Source organism: Melospiza georgiana, chromosome 7 (assembly GCF_028018845.1).
Source record: "Melospiza georgiana isolate bMelGeo1 chromosome 7, bMelGeo1.pri, whole genome shotgun sequence".
Taxonomy (NCBI): domain Eukaryota; kingdom Metazoa; phylum Chordata; class Aves; order Passeriformes; family Passerellidae; genus Melospiza; species Melospiza georgiana.
Genome location: NC_080436.1, coordinates 21,819,898 through 21,836,564, shown reverse-complemented (window position 1 = coordinate 21,836,564; position 16,667 = coordinate 21,819,898). Strand labels below are relative to the sequence as shown.

Below are 16,667 nucleotides of genomic sequence, written 5' to 3'. Positions count from 1 at the left end.
TGAGCAGAAAATAAAAGCAGTGATCCTGTTCCGATTATGCTTAAAAACATGTCAAGTGATTGCAATTTCCTTTTAAATTAAGCTTAGCCAGAGCAGAATTTGACCATAATAAGTGCAACTTCATTGCATCTTGCCCTGCAAGAGATGGATTGTCCACAAACAATCTCTAAAAAGTTCTGTTCTTTAAATCTGTTTAAATCTTTATTTAGTTGATTGCATTAGGCATTCTCTGTTTTCTGGGCCAAGAGTGCTCACAGAGAACTACAACTGAACTTTTTCTTTACGCAGAATTTTATCCATCATCAACAATTACTTTTAAATTCACTACTAAATCAGTTGGAGGATAATCCCAGATATGCAGGCTCTTCCCAAGCATAATTTGCAGTATTGATGTTTTCACACAGCCTAAGCTTCAGTTGAGCAGGTGAAGTGCTCCAACCTGCACCCTCCTTCCTGTGCTCAGGGACCACAGGCAAACTCCCACGGCCTAGTGGTGCAAACTTATTGTTTCAGAGGCAAAGAGGCAGTACTTGCTCCCTTCTTTTCTGAGACTTCAGCACTGACAGCAAAAGGTTTTAGTAAAATAAAGCTTTTCTGGGTAGCATTACTTCAGTATCCACAGTAATGGGAAAGGTTCTGGGTCCTGCTTGCTTTGCTTGACTTTCTGTTGTCTGTTGGCCTCAGCTCAGTAGATTAGCTCTCCTTAATGAGCCTTGACAGTACCCCAGGCTCTTCAAATCACTATATATAGCCAGCAATGCTTATGCAACATAGGTAGGTGAGGCAGGCATAGAGCATAGCCAGAAGATTAATTCCAAGTACATCCCTAAAATAGACAGATCACAGTACAAGTCATTAGCAATAGCAGGGAGAGGGGCCCTGCTGATGTGCTGATTAGGAAAGCACCACCAGACACAGAATTTATGAGATTTTTTTCTTTTAACCAACATGCAGGTCTTGGCACACAAGTTTATGAGCAAATTGGGCTGTTTCTACGTTCTGACACTGGAAATAACTGGTGAAGGCAATTCATGAGCACGTGGAAGTATAGACTGAGCTTGCAGATGTCTCTCCAGAATGTGAGTAGAACTTCCATCTACTGTTATAGTGAGCAGTACCTATTATATGCATTTTCAGGATATCTAAGAGAGCCAAACATTTTTTTTCTAGTGCACAAACAAGAGAATATGCAGTCCCTTCCTTTCTAGAGTAATTTTATGAATTGTTGCTTATCTTAACACCTACAGGGTCTGAATAAAATGCTAACTCAGAAATGTTCTTCCCAACATGTGGAATCTTTCCCTACTTCAATTTTCAAATACTGGGTTGGTGACCTAAGATTTTAAATGTTTTTGTTTTCCTAGGACTTTTATGATGCTGTGGTAAAAATGTGAAGTATAAGCCATACAAAGAAGATAAAATCACAGAGTTTTCATCAGCTGAAAACTCACTGTACAGACTACATTCATCTCCCTACAAAATGATGTGTAGGAGAGTATTTCTTTTTAGGTAAAATATTAATAAAGATCCTAAATTATTTGTTGCCCACCAAACCAAAATTATCACATATTTACACAGCATACCAACAAGCACTCCTTTTTCATGAAAAGTGCAAAGTTCTGCATGTGCAGGAACAGCTCACCCAAGAGATCTGATGTTTTGTGCCTGCCAACTTGTTCAATTAATTAACTGAAAACTAGATGTTTGTAGCTATGGAAGGGTGACTCTGGAGAGCTGCTGGATGTTCCTTCAGTGGGCTGCCTGATATATATAAAACTTCCACTGTGTGCTATGTGAGTGCTCATTCTGAAGAACCACAGGGCCTAAATTTCCTATTGGCAGTTCTTCCTCAGATGCCTGGCAGGTCATTCTACCCCTTGCAGAGCACTGACTTCTGGAGTTTTGCACTGCCTGCACAATGGGGGGTGAAGGAATCCAAAGCACGCACAGGCCCCACACATCACCCCAGCCTGAAATTCCTTGGCATAAGCAAAGTTCCTGTGGGAGTAAATAAACACCCTCCTTCAATATGGGGTCTGTGTGCTTTGGTTTCCTTTAGTGCAGAGCAGCAGAGGGATGCTGTACTTTGCATCATCTAGGGATCTTAGAGGGCTCTCAATGCAGTGATACTGCTTTTCTCTAAAATCAATTGCTTTTATAATGCCTCATGTGTAGGCATGAGAAGCCAAGCTCTATCACACAAGTTCTCAATTTGCCAGGCAAATATCAAAGTTTGATGGAAAACAGAATTTGCCTTTAGTTATTTACTGGCTACATTATTAATCCAAGTGCAATATTTATGAAGATACGTCAATACTCTTGAAATATCATGCTGACATTTTCTCTGGAAGTGCACTGTTTGCCACTCCATGCAGCTATTTCAAAATCAGTATGATCTTGGAAGCCAAGTGGTTTCTTTTTGACTTTTGTAGAACTTCGCAATTATCAAACAAGAGATATTTTGAATAGCATTGTACTTTCACAGAATTAGAGGATTTTCTTGTGAGAGAACTTTAACTGAGACTTTTTCTCTTGGTCCTGACCCCAGGTTCCTTCCAGTAATGCCATCATCTAGCAGAATACATAAGGCAGAAGGCTCCAGCAGAGCAAAACCTACCACGATGCTCAGGTCACTGTGTTACTGGAGAGGGAGCGCTAGCACGTGGCAAGAACTAGGCAGCAGGGAAATGCAGACTGAGTAACACTGGCCCAGGGCTGCCAGGGGAAGGAAGAGCAGTGCAGACTCTACAGTGCTGCCCTCTCAGCTGTCTCCCCTAGAGCCTTTTGTCTGACAGAGCTTCTGTGCCAATTATTGCTACATAAACACAGTGGCTAACACTAACCAGAGCAATCCCTGGCATTTTCCTTACAGAAGCCAGGTTGGCATCCTGGCCAAACACTCCAGCTCTTATCTACAGTGCCTAGTTTCAAATTTAACTTGTTTTCCAGTAGTGCAAGCTCACTGCCCACTGCTTCTTCCCTACAGCACAGCTGAGAAAGGAAGATGTGATTTATAAGTTCTGTTTTCAATTAGGTTAATTGTTTGCCCAAAACTTGAATTATTTTGTTTAATTTTGTATTGAAAAAAAGGAAACTTGAGTCCTAAAGTTATGTATATATATCACTGTACTAGCTTGCCAAATACCTTGCTGTGATTTAGTGGCACAGCGTTATCAGAGCCTGCTGACAGCAGGTCCTCTCTCTTTTTGTGTCTAGCACTGCTCCAAATTCTAAATGGACAAAGGAAATGTCATTGCCTGGCATATCATTGCAGATGGACAGGGGGGGATCTATGATCAGCTACTAAAACATTCTGTTTTCAGACTTTATTTTATATTACAAAAGCCTTCATTAGCCTGAGTGCTTTCACATCGTTGTGGTGGCACTTTGTCAGAGCACTCTCTGAGTCCTCTCAGAAAATAAAGGTCACTAACACAGGGAAAAATTACAAAGATGATTTCAAAGTGCACACATTCAGGAATACTGCAATCCTTGTCAAATTTAACAGGGACATTCACAGCAAGAAAGCCAAGTGTCTAACCAAAGTACCTGAGCTGGAGGGTTGATTACGTCAACCTCAAAACAACAGTGAGATGGGCCTCTAAAATAAGCAGTGCAAACATCCCAAAAATTTGGGATTTCAGTTTTCTTCCCCTTCTACTGCAGTTTACAGGAGGACTTTCACTGAAAACTCTCCTGTAAACTGCAGTAAAAGGAGAAGAAAACTCTTACCTGTATATATTTGCTTAATGGTTTAAAATCAGAGATCATTAGTCAACAGCTCAGAAGTTCATATTGATGGCTACTGAGGCACTCAAATGTCATTAAGTGGTAATGGATGTTGTCACTTGTTATACTTTATTAGCTTTGTAACTGATTTAATTATTTAATGAGAGTTCAACATCCATTCACTATCAGATTCTGAGGTTTTTTTCCATACCTACTTGATGACGTGACAGCAAAATTTGGGATCAGAGTAAATGCAAATCACAGTTCATGAACTCAGTAGGAACAGGAACAACAGACAGGCTCTAGCACACAGGCCTAATACATTGAGCTTCCTTTAATATTCATGTCTTGAGATAGAAATAATGTTACACAGAAGACAGGCTTTAAAAATGTCACATTTTAAAGGTGAGTTGTCTGCACATCTACACCTATGTTGGTAACTAGAGCCTAGGTGACTGCTTAGAACCTGTGAAAAAGTTTCTCTTAACAGGATGTCTGGAATGTGCTTATTGGATTTCCTATAAATATTGGCTTTAATGAATTAAATCTCCATGCATTTCCTCATTTCTTTATACAAACACACTTTCTATATAGTATGTCCTGCTGTGCTGTGTATCACTGCTAAACAGGCAACAAGTGACCGAAGACTCAGGCACTGCCCCAAAGTCTACCTTGTCTAAGGGGCAGAGAGCAAATCACTCACTGTCCCACAAGTCACATAACAAATTAGTCATCAGATCCACCACTGCAGCTTACACTTCTCTTGAGTTGTTCCTGGGGTTACTCTGCTTCTCTGTTACAGATAAGAAAAGCAGCCTGGGTAGCATCATAAAAGTGGTCAATGAGAATCATTCTTTTTCCCAGGGGAATTTCTCTCTCTCGTATCAGCATAAATAATGACCCATGTCCACAAATAAAACCTTTCAGAACTGAAAAGGTCATTCCTTTCAGTCTGAAATGTTCTTAAAGGACAGAGCTGATGAGAAAGTCTGGTCAGCAAAGCTTGAAAGCAGGAAAATCTATTGAGAAGAAAGATACAGGAGGTTTTGTCAAGGCACACATTATTCATGGATCCCGATCACATTGTGCCAAAGCTCCTATTCCTGCTCTCCTCTAACATAGAGTGGTTTGGAAGGGCTGCAACCAGAAACAAAGCCCCTAACAGGAGTTGTGTCTCAGGAAGTTGGAGGGCTGGCTGAGCACATTTGCTTCATTGCACTTCCACATCATTAACTTATTTGCTTGTAGCTCTCACTTTCAGACTCACTGCACATAGCAGTTTTGGCTTCCATACTTTCTCTTATCATTTACTGGATCATCAGAGACAGATACAGAGTGAGAAACCTGAATGGAAAGCATGTCTTCATAACAGGCTGTGACACTGGACTTGGAAACTCACTGGCTAAATGGCTTGACAAAAGGGGATTTTGTGTCATTGCTGCATGTGCCACAGAAAAAGGAAGCCAAGAGCTACAGTGCTGCTCTTCTCTCTCACTGAAGACAGTGAATCTGAACTTAGCAGACTCCGACAGCATTGCCAGGGCTGTGGTGTTTGTGACTGAACAGACAGCTGGCAAGGGTAAGTGGCAAGGCAACCTCTCAGAAAGATGATTCAATATAACCAAATCTGGTCTAGCTAAAAGTTCTGTTGCCTCTCTACTCACTGCAGAGGCATTTTTAATCTCACTGATGAAACACATTCACTCCTCAGTTCTGTCATTTCTCAGTTCAAAGATATTCTCTCTAGCAATGCTGCCCACTGCTTTCATCAAAAGGGTACCTAAAAATCTATTTGCTTGGTCTGTTAAAACCAGATCATTCCCAGGTGTGTTTTTTAAACTCCTTCTGGTGTAGTTGAAGAATGTCAGTGGAAGGAAGGTACTAACTGGTATCAGAAAATTTTCATGACAATTCAGCCCACTCAATTAAAAATGGTTAATTCAGGGCCTCTGCAGTCCTCCTCTAGTAAAGAGAAGAGTATATATTTTTGTATGCCTGGATAAGTATGACATTTGCATTGTACTCAACAATTGCACTGACTGCAACAGTGAAACACTTGCAATTTCAACCAGTTTTGTTAGAGCTGTTACAGGGGTAGCTCTCACTACTCCTATCATATACCTCTGAGTACTCCTGTAAAGAAGAAGAGTTCACCTTTTGATACCTGAGACTTCAGTGATGGGTTTGGCAAAGGCTAAAAAGATCTGCATAGTAAATATATTCAACTATGGCAATACACATTTATCAGCATTGATAGCTCAGACTAAAGGCTACCAAAGGGCATCACAGCACTGTAACTACCAGTTGTAATACACAGTTACACCAACTATTCAATAGGCTTATTAATAAATTAATTACTTAAAACAGCAAAACATGTATCTTCTACCATAAGACTTTCTCCTCAAAGACTGTAATAGGCTTTTGGCCTTATCATGAATATTCCAGACCATTCTTGAATGCAGAGATTGAGAGCAAGTTTAACAAAATTCTTAGCTCTTACCTCCTCCAGCAGGCTCTTGCTCCCAACTTGCAGAAAGCCCCAGGTTCTCAGGCAGGATAGCCACTGCTAATGCTTTCCCCTCAGCGTGTAAGACTCTTTATGGAGGCTGAGTGCTGGACTTTCGGCCTCTCCCCTCAGGCACAGGCTGTCCTCAGCAAACTCTAGGAAACGTCACTATTTATCTAAAGTTCCTCCAGTCATTTATAAAGGTAGTAAAGCAGCACTATCAATACACAGGGCTAAGCTAGTATCTTTAGAAGCATTGACTAATTCTACAGATTTGGTCCAGACCTTTAGACCCCAAACCAGAACAATCAGTCTCTCCACTTCTATGCAGACCATTTGATTTTCACAAGAATACAAACACGTATTAGGAGCCTACATACCTGAGCAGATCTGGATAAAGCCCAGCATGGTGGCCCACATCTCCAAACAAAATAGTGTTCCTTTAACATTTTACCCATGTTCTTCAGCAAATTCTAACAGATGTACAAAGCACACCATCCAAGCAAATCCCAGATAACCGTATTCATCTCACTGAAGTTTTTGCAGACTGTGTGCTTGGTTCCCAATGCATCCATGATACTCCAGGGTAAGATATTGCCATATACTGAGATAAATGGTTTTGCATTCCTCCTAGGGCTTTTTGGCTTGGTGAGCAATGCTGAAGGAACAGCACCTGTAGGACCCACCGACTGGCTGAGGATTGAAGACTTCCATTCAGTCCTGGATGTTAGCCTGCTGGGATTGATTGAAATCACACTCAAGCTTCTGCCTCTTCTGAAAAAAGCTGAGGGAAGAGTTGTCAATCTAATGAATGCCAAAGGTCTCATGGCTTTTGTAGGGGGTGGCTACAGTCTGTCCAAATGGGGCATGGAAGCTTTCTCTGACACCTTAAGGTAAGTAGCCAGAAACACATGCATGGATCCAAGAACAGACTCCAGACGTGCTGAGGAAGGGTATGTTTGCCCATTTTGATTCCTCTCTGAAAATCTTGCCTAAAGGGGGAAAGGAAAATAAGAAGACTGGTCACTTTTTTAAGATTTTGCTCTCCAGTACTAGGGACAGACCCAGCAAGGAGCTGCACTTGGAAAATTTTCATGTCCCAGACAAGTTGTTAGCATGCAGATTTCAGGCACGTGAATCCAGTGCATGCCTGAAAGTAAATCAAAAATATAGCCTGGTCAGACACCGAGTTTCTTGGGCAAGTTAATATACTTGCCTGTATCTTTTGCTCTAATTCTCCTCAACAGTCTGAGCTGGGCAATTCCAGACAGCAACCACACAACCAAAGGTAATTTTAACTTCAGAAAATTAGGCTGAACACCTTTGCTGAAACAGTTGTACTGCACTGCTTCTAGAAAGCTAAGGCCCAGTCCAGTGAGCCAAGTCTGCATGAGTCAGAACAACTAGGAAAGCTGGTTCCAAATCATTGTGAGTACTTACTTAAAGAAACCATATACCCCAAAGAAATAGAAACTAATGGCTAATGTAGATGTGGTCTATTCCTTTACACACTGTAGAACATGGCTTCCTTGGTCTCTTGAGCTGCCCAGCAAGACAAAAATGCCATTCTCACCCCAAAGGAGTTGCACTGCAACTCAAAATTACATTGAGGGAACTACACTATGAGGAAGCCCATTAACATTTAATCATTTAACCATAGCCATTTAGCCATAGGATAAAGAATGAAGTTCTAATCCAATTGAAAATTTTTTTCACGTTTACGTTTTTCAGACACTTTAATATTCTGCTGTTGCTGTGAACTAAAATAATGCAACAGTATATGAAATTGTCAAAAGCTCTCATATGAGAATACATTACTAAGATGCACCTAGCTGTTACACCCTTTGCAAGAGTCCAGCATAAACCACAGAGAATTGTGAATCTACTTGACACTGCTTTTTTTCCCTCAGTTGTCTGCTCTGCTTTTACAGAACAACTGCTATGAATCCAATTTGAACCTTTCAAAATAATTCTGATATATTAAGATAATAATCAAATTCTCAATTATTAATGTGACAGATTTTCAACTTACTTATGATTCATAGTTGTGCCATTATTGGATGGTCAGGGAGATTATTTGATTTCTTTTCTTCTAGGATAGAAATGCGGCATTTTGGAGTGAAAGTAAGCATTGTTGAGCATGGTTTCTTTAAGGCAGAAGAAGTTAATTCAGATATCATTGAGAAACACCTCTTCAAACTTTGGAACAGACTGACTCCTGAGATCAGGGACTCCTATGGAGAAAAATACTTAGTTGAATGTAAGTAGAAAAAGGATTGTATGAAAGCTCAGGGGGGATACTATCAACATATATAAATACCTGAATTGAAGCTCTAAAGACAACAGAGCCAAGCCCTTTTTAGCGTTGTCCAGGGACAGGACTCAAGGCAAAGGCACACACTGAAACAAAGGATATTCCTGGTGAACATCTCAGTGTGAGGGTGACTGAGGACTAGCACAGGTTGCCCAGGGCAGCTGTGGAGTCCCCCTCTTTGGAGATATCCATAACCATCTGGACATGTCCTGGGCAGCCTGGTCTAAGTGACCCAGCTTAAGTAGTGGGGCTTGATGCCAGAGGTCCCTTTCAACTTCAACCTCTCTGTGATTCTGTGAACATTTACTCGACATCATTAATGCTCATTAAGGACCCATCACTGACTGCTCTTTACTTTGTGTATGTTAGATGAGGCCTGAGGTATTAATTAGTTCACACATGAGACTGGTGAGATATGAGGTCATGCTACCTTTCCTTGTCCCTCTATACTTACAGGTAGGATGCCCAGTGGGAATGAGTTGCTATGGCCATATGCTACATTTATTGCTTCTTGGTATCTGAAAAGTTAGTGCAGTGTGACACAGAACATACTGTACAGAACATCTGGCTCAAGTATAGGCCAGGGAGGATTTTGTTTATTGGACTTCTGGGTGTTTTGTAGCCTTTATTGTCTCTGCTTTGCTGTAGCTGTACTGCTCTCAGCACTTGAGACAGCAGTTTAAAGCAAGCCTGAAGCTGTAGCCAAACCTTTGGGTATAAAGAACACTCTTGCAGAGATCTTGCATATAAATGCTTTCAGGATTATTCTTTTGTTTACAGATATAAAAGCCCAAAGATCATCAGTGAAAAGACTGTGTGACTATGATACTTCTAATGTCATAAAATGCATGGAACATGCACTGATAGCAAAGTACCCCAGGACACGATACAGGGCAGGATGGGATGCAAAGTTCTTCTGGCTGTTTCTCTCCTATGGCCCGAGCTGTCTGTCTGATATGCTGCTGCGTATTACACTGCCAGCTCCAGCTGAGAGCAGGAGACCAGTTCATGGAGCTCTGATGAGTGTCTAGCATTAACACAGGATCAACTGTGCAGAAATAAAGATTTATGCTATCAAAACTAGATGTCCTCTTCTTTACCAGTTACTAGACTGTTAAAATTGTTTTCAGAAGATACTTTCTCCATCCCTCACCCCACCTTACCTGAAATTCTGAGTTCACAGGTAGGCTTGTAAATCCAGCATGTTTTTGAAGGCTGTTGCTCAGAAATTATACCTCTATAGGATCTGCATTCATAAAATTTTCAGCTACAAATCTAGTTAATACTATTCACACAAGACATTAAGTCAAATAATAATAATGAGGTCCAGATATTGCAGCATATTCCAGAAATTACAATTATAGTATCTGGCCACTTGATTATTCAATTCTGCAGGAAAAAAAACACAAGCAATTTTACAGATATGCAATTCTAGGGAAAATCAAAACTTCACTGTTCTATGCAAACAGAACAAACAGAGTATCGAAATACATACTTTAACTGTCTTCCTAATATTATTGTAGTTTATGGGGAAAATACAAAAACAATATGCATTTGTATTTCTTTCATCCTCAGTGTGTTTTGCAGGTGAAAATGATTTCACTTATCAGATGAAGTAGGTCATTAGTGTAGGCTATAGCAAATCCTTTCAGTTGTACAGAGCATGTTCAGAATGGCAAAACATTAGCTGACATTACTGTGCCTTTTGTACACTATTTCTATCTCTTGAGCTATTGGCCAGAGGCTCACAAATGGGTGCTCCTAGAGATATTAAAATTGAAGGGGTAAAGGTTTTATTTGCTGAAGTGCTGTGCTGGTGATTAATCATTAATGTGCAATTCAATTAAGCTTAAAAAAATACCATGTGCAGGTCAGAACTCCAAACATAAGAAAAGAAGCTTCATCACTATGTGTGAGAGGGCATGTGTGTGTGTTTGCAATGGGAAAAAAAAGGACAGTATGTAAAATGTTCTAGTAATCTTCAAGTATTTCATTGAAATTCTATTCTCTAGCAAACAGCTTCAAGAATAAATCTATTTTACTTCATTTCACAATAAATACTTGCAGAGAGAGAAATCTTTCTATCTGGCCAGGCAGCTCTAAAGAGAAAGTACATTAAAAAATTAATAGTATAATTTATCAGCTCTATAGTTGCAGAATACAGACAGTTGTTGAAATATCTAAAAATCAGCTTTCTTTGAAACAGAAAGAGTCCAAAATTTAAGAATTCAAGCAGGGACTGTCCTGATAAGGGAAAAAGAATATAAGTGAAAAATAAAGTTATGAGTATAATCTAAAACTTCTGTTGTACAAAGTACCAAAACTTAAATTTTACATAATCCCAAGTGTACATACACTGATAAAGAGTAGATAATCAGAAGGGTTCTCAGTAGCTATGCTGCTGAGAGCAGGAGATATGCTAAACAACCAAACCTACATACTACCTAACTAGAGAGTAACCCAGGGACTGTTTTCTTCCCTATCTTAAAAAGTTAAAATTATTACAGGAAAAGTTAAAATTATAACAGGAAAAAAAGTATTTCTGATACATAGCTCACATATTAGCAGTTTTCACCAACACTGGTTCCAAATCTTTCAGCTGACAAAGACTATTCCCAAAACTGACACTACTTTTTCTCACGGTATGCAACTGCAGGCAAGTCTTTTGGAAGGGTCAGCCTTGCCTTCTCCCTTTAAAACCTTGTGAATTATTTCCTTAAGAACAGCATCTTGCATCTCAAAGAAATCCTTACAGATGTGTCTGTTGTGTTGCAAACTCTAAGGAATTTTCTACATTAATGGACTCAAGAAAAAATTATTTTAAAAACACATAATGTGCTTAAAGAAGAAAAAAAATCAAAGCATCAGATTCTGACATCAGACATGAAAGGTAATTGAAATAAGGTTTTAATCACTTATGTCCATACTACCTTGACTGTCAGTCTCTCAATAGTAAGAGTTTCCTGTTCCAAGGGCCAGTTTATTGAATGTGTGTAACAGGGCAGCTTTCACACTTACAGAGATACAGTGTCAGTATCAAGACATCATCTTACAGGAAGAACTTTAGACAGCTGTGTAAAGCAGTAAACACTATTCTTATTTAACTTTATCTAAGGCATTGTTGTTTTCCTCTCAGAGTGCACGGAAGTCTCCACAACTGGAAAAGTACATAGAGCCTTGACACAAATTATGGAATAGGAATGTGATAAAATAATATGTTTATTAGACTTATTCAGCAGCATCATTTTACAGTCTTTTCTAATCAAAGTATGTTACCATGTAATTACAAGCATTCTAATTAGAAATAGTATATATTTTGAGAATTTAGATATAAAACAATCAAGTAGCAAAAGTCTCAATCATTATAAATTCAGGAATCTTTTGTATGAGTAGCTAGCCAGGAATACTGAAGAACATGGTCCTGTAATCAGTTTTCTCAAATGGTTCATGTTGTGGAAACTATCTTGGCTAATTATTAGAAGAGCTAAAAAGATCAACAGTATATTCTGATGGAAGGTTAGAGGAACAACCAGAAAACTACAAAGACTGCATTAGTAGAAATTGCTTCCCTTTCTATTAATATCCACCTTAGGAAATAAATAGTCAATAAAATTAAATTTTCACATTTAAAAAAAAAACCTGAAGGAATTCTGAAATGAACCAATATCTCTCATATTTTGCTGTTTGGAAATAAGCTGCTACAGAAACCTAGCTACTTCACAGTACAAAGAGAACACAGTTCCAGAGACTCCAGCCAAGAACAGAGGTATTCCATTGATGAGCAAGAGAAAAGCTCATTAAGTAGTTGTGGCACTAAAATCTAAATATATCCAGTCTTCATAGGAACACTAGTAATGGAATTGTGTTAATTGGAACCTAGAGGAAAAGTATGTGTTTTATAGACTGAGAGGAAATTATGTCAGGCAACATTGTAAGAACAACATTTTGCACAGGTAACTATTCAGCATAATAATGCTGCATTGACTCTTTCATCTTTTGTTTAACACAAGAGGAAGAGATACCCATTTTTATATACAGTACTATATAAAACAGGTGGCAAAGATGCCCAGAGCACCAGTAGAATTTTTAAAAGGTGCTGATATTAAAGGTACACTCTAAAGACCCTGTAAATCAGTAATGTTCCTTTATTTGCCTTGTTTGGTTCTCTTTCTTTTAGTTTTAAGCATTTATATAATTAATTTAGCCCTAAATATATGACTGATTCCATACAAATTTCTACTAGCAACATCACCGAACAAGATAATCTCAGAAAAATTTACAAATGTACAATATATTTATAACATTACTTTCAGACAGCTTCAGTGCAAAGATATACATATAGTACATCACGATAATCGTTCATAAAAATAGAAATTGGCATTTGTCAAAAAAACAAGGCATAGTTTCAACATACATCTCCAGCCACTGGCTAAGAGATGTATATCTTTTTATAAAGCATTTGAATGTGAACCTTACTCTTCTGTTTATAAAAAATATATGTGCAAATGGATGTGTCTAATTTCCCTAAACGAGTTACCCAGTTACACCACAGAGTCCTCTTTAACAAGGTTGGCGGTGTCTTTAAACGTATCCTCTGTTGCTGTGTAAGCTAGGGGTTGGTCTCTCTTCAGAATAATCTTGGGAGGCAGTGAAGGAGAATGGGTAGGGACATTTTCTGTGTCCTGTTGCTGCTCCTTTTCCATCTGAAACAATAATCATAAAATAAAACCTTACATTCTAATGCACCACACATCCAATATTAGCTTTCAGAAACAGTAAATAAATATTCCTAAAGTTAAATGAAATGGTATAAATTATTTCTGCAAAACAGCACCTGTAACAAAATGAAATGCTAATTTCACCTTAGATAGGACAGCTGAGTAAAAGCAATACTAGAAATTTACACTCTATACACTGGAACTTCTACTCTAATGCTTAATGTCAGGAGCAGCTGAGCTGAGCCTGCTCAACACCTCATTGTGCATGACATTTAGTAACCTCAGACAACCACTTCATTCCCTAACCTGCACTGGAATTTCTGTGCTGTTCCACATAGCAGCAGAATCTACCAATAATCTTTATCCTATGAAAGCAAGAACAAAGTCCATCAGTACATTAGCTGAAAAATAGAATTATATAATATAAACAATACCTCTGCATATATTGGGTTTTCAAAATTAGTGTTTTGCTTCTTTTTTCTCTTGAAGAAACTCCACTTTGATTCCTGAAACATAAAAATTATTAGAACTTCACACATTTTTCTCAAAACTTCTCTGGAAACTGCCATTACAGCATTGGATTTCACTTGCATTGACTGCTACCCCAGTGACTTAAAATGGATGTTCTTACATCACTAGGTTGTAATTGTAATTCTAAGCATGGAACACAAATTTCTTTTTTTGCTAGATTACTAAGTTATTTCACCTAAAGAAGTATTCACAAAAGACTAAGCAACAAAAATTACTAAATTACTTCATGGAATCCTATATACCAGACAAGTATATTAAAAAGGAAAAACCTGTCTTGAAAACAACACAAGGGCAATTATTGAGGTACATGAAACTACATTAAATTGACTGCATCTTCTCTAGCAATTCAATTTTTCTGATCTGGAGCAGAACACAAACAAGGCATCCTTAGAGCATTTGAACTTCCTACCGAAGGTGCATCTGTACTCTGAGGGGTTTCCTTCGGGCTAGTAGATATCCCAGAGGAATACACAGGGTTTTCAAAATTTTCATTTTCCCCACTACCAGCTGCTGCTACCTGTAGGAGAAGGAAGAAAATCAACATTCTTCAAAGAAGAAAAGGTGGTCATAAGGGAAAATGAAAGGTGAAAGTCAAGCCAAAATTTATCTTACAAGTGTTGGCCGAATGACTGTAACTGCACCAGCTGTGCTGGCTCCACCATCTCTGGTTGTATACATTGGATTTTCAAACGTGATTGGTTGTTTCCCCGACTCCACTGCAAAGTTTTCATTCTATGGAGGAAAAAACCCAACAACTGCAGTGGAATAAACACCTCCATACTCCTAGGAATTATTGTGTAGTCAGACTCTTCATCTTGGGGAACAACACATATTTACTTTCATGTAGGCTTAGACAAAACCTTTATCTGTTAAAATCACATCAATTTACTTTTACTGTCTGACTTGGCAGCCTGGACTACTGATTGTTCCAATATTACCCCATTTTTTAGATGGACAAACCCCTCCCCCCACATTTCAGTACTTGACTCCAAGTATTTTATGATGAGGAAAGATGACTTTCACATATCATACCTTCAACAGGGAAGAGATATCAAAGGAGGAATAATATCCAAATAAATATTTTAATTTAGACTTCAAAATGACATATGAATTAATATGCAGTAACTGATATTTAAGAGAAGGGGATTCATTAATTTTGTCCCAGCAAGCAGATTGCTGTATTTTTTGAGACAAAGCAGTGTGTCCCCTCAGTTATGTCAGATGAGTTACACCAGGTAAGAGGATAATGAAAACAAAACCCCACCCAGACGCACTTGTCCTGCTCTTTGACACAGCCTCATGACAGAACCAGCAAGGAACAGCACAGGAATAGTACAGCAGCTAGTCTCTTAAACCTGCCTCATTTTCACAAACACTGCTTCATGCCCAATGGAGGGAGTATAAACAAATTTTTTTTGTTTATACTCTTTTTTGTTTATATAGGGAGAACTAACGTCACATAAGTAGAGATAGTCTTCACCCAGACCTGTTATTGGCAATGTATAAACTGCATTGCTTGAGCTTCAGTATGTGAGTACGAGGCCAGAAAATGCCAAGCAAATGACAATTTCTTTGTTCATGAAGAAGATTTGGGATAATATACAAGCCTAAAGCTATTTTTCCAGTATTTACCAAAATGCTTATGTGGATGTTTTGTTACACAAACTGCCTAATTTTAACAATTTCCATGTTTTTTCATCTAGGCAAAGGTAATACTAGGAGCTTATCTTCTTTACCTGTTTCATTTCATATCTATTCACATCAGTTTAGGGAGTTTCCACCTTATGCTTGGCAGCAAGTGCTTACTATTCAAACATATCCATGATCTGTTTCCTACAAGTAAAAGTCATTTGTACACTGTACTTGTGGTAAATGGGAATAACACAGGGATCTGCTGTTTCTCAGATGTGCGTAACAAAAAGTGCATTAAGTAGAGTTACGCTTTATGATGTCCCCATAACTGTTAAATGTGATTTGTTTAAACTTCATAAACTAAGAAATTTTCAAATCTATACTGTATTGCACAAAATAGTGAATCCTGTGGTTAGGAGTGAGTTTTACCTCTGAATGCTCTAACATACTATCTGGTTGTGAAAACTACACATTTTAAACTGTTCTATGGAACACAGAGATCCTAAAGAATTCCCTGTTACAATGCTTTCATTTGTCTAGTCATTCCCTTTATATCCCATGAAAGACAAAATAGGGTAATTGACTTAATTTCTGCTATATAAATCTTCAAAAAATGCACATTATTTTAAAGAACATCCTATATTTGTCCTTGCTTTCAAATTACAAAAAGCTATTCCAGGAAACTATCAATCATTGTTCACTTCTTTTCTAGAACACATTTATCATCCCACTATCATTTTATAGATAAAAGGCTCCCTTCTATAAGCCACTAATTACATTAAAAGAACACAATTAAAAAAATTTTCGAGAACTAAACCTTACCATTTGCATTGCTCTGTCTATAGCAGAATCTCCCCCAAAGCCAGAGACTCCTATGTCCATGGTCACATCTGCTCCAGATCGGAACGTTACCCCATTGCCATTTTCATTAGATTTTACAAGACTGCTCAAACTATAAAAAACCAAACAGACAAAAACAAACAGACAAAAATAAAAAGAAAGTAGAAGACATTACACAGAAAGAGAGTTTATAATACAGTTTTTTTCACTTGCTTTTCTAAGCATAATTATCACTTTGAATTTTGGCAAGCTAGCATCAGAAGTTGTATTTCTTTATTAGTTTAATGAATTTTTCAACCTAAGTTAGCCCCCTCAGAATCATCTCAAATACCTTTGTGTGCTCATGTAGACATCAAATGATGTCAATGAAATAAAATTTCACTAAATTTACCTACAT

General features: G+C 38.2%; 2 protein-coding genes across 2 annotated transcripts in view; one reads left to right on the top strand and one right to left on the bottom strand.

The window, feature by feature from the left end:
• Window positions 1-1,031: 1,031 nt before the first annotated feature.
• DHRS9 (dehydrogenase/reductase 9) lies at window positions 1,032-9,580 on the top strand. The gene is made up of 5 exons (XM_058028171.1): window positions 1,032-1,079; window positions 4,978-5,308; window positions 6,870-7,128; window positions 8,332-8,495; window positions 9,330-9,580. The coding sequence occupies exons 1-5, from the start codon at window positions 1,032-1,034 to the stop codon at window positions 9,578-9,580; spliced, it is 1,053 nt and encodes a 350-aa protein (XP_057884154.1).
• Window positions 9,581-11,837: 2,257 nt separating this feature from the next.
• Window positions 11,838-16,667, bottom strand: part of LRP2 (LDL receptor related protein 2) — a 110,138-nt gene continuing 105,308 nt past the window's right edge. The window contains exons 76-80 of the mRNA XM_058028332.1: window positions 16,253-16,382; window positions 14,411-14,530; window positions 14,208-14,315; window positions 13,702-13,773; window positions 11,838-13,252 (exon numbers count right to left, since the gene is read on the bottom strand). Of these exons, the coding sequence (XP_057884315.1) occupies window positions 13,091-13,252; window positions 13,702-13,773; window positions 14,208-14,315; window positions 14,411-14,530; window positions 16,253-16,382 (592 nt within the window). The 3' untranslated portion in view covers window positions 11,838-13,090. The remainder of the gene's footprint in view (window positions 13,253-13,701; window positions 13,774-14,207; window positions 14,316-14,410; window positions 14,531-16,252; window positions 16,383-16,667) is intronic.

Coding starts and splice junctions, on each gene's coding strand:
- DHRS9 (XM_058028171.1), top strand. CDS start 1,032: ATGAGCACGTGGAAGTATAGACTGAGCTTGCAGATGTCTCTCCAGAAT. Junction 1,080..4,977: donor TGCAGATGTCTCTCCAGAAT/GTGAGTAGAACT, acceptor ATTTGCTTGTAG/CTCTCACTTTCAGACTCACT. Junction 8,496..9,329: donor AGAAAAATACTTAGTTGAAT/GTAAGTAGAAAA, acceptor TTTTGTTTACAG/ATATAAAAGCCCAAAGATCA.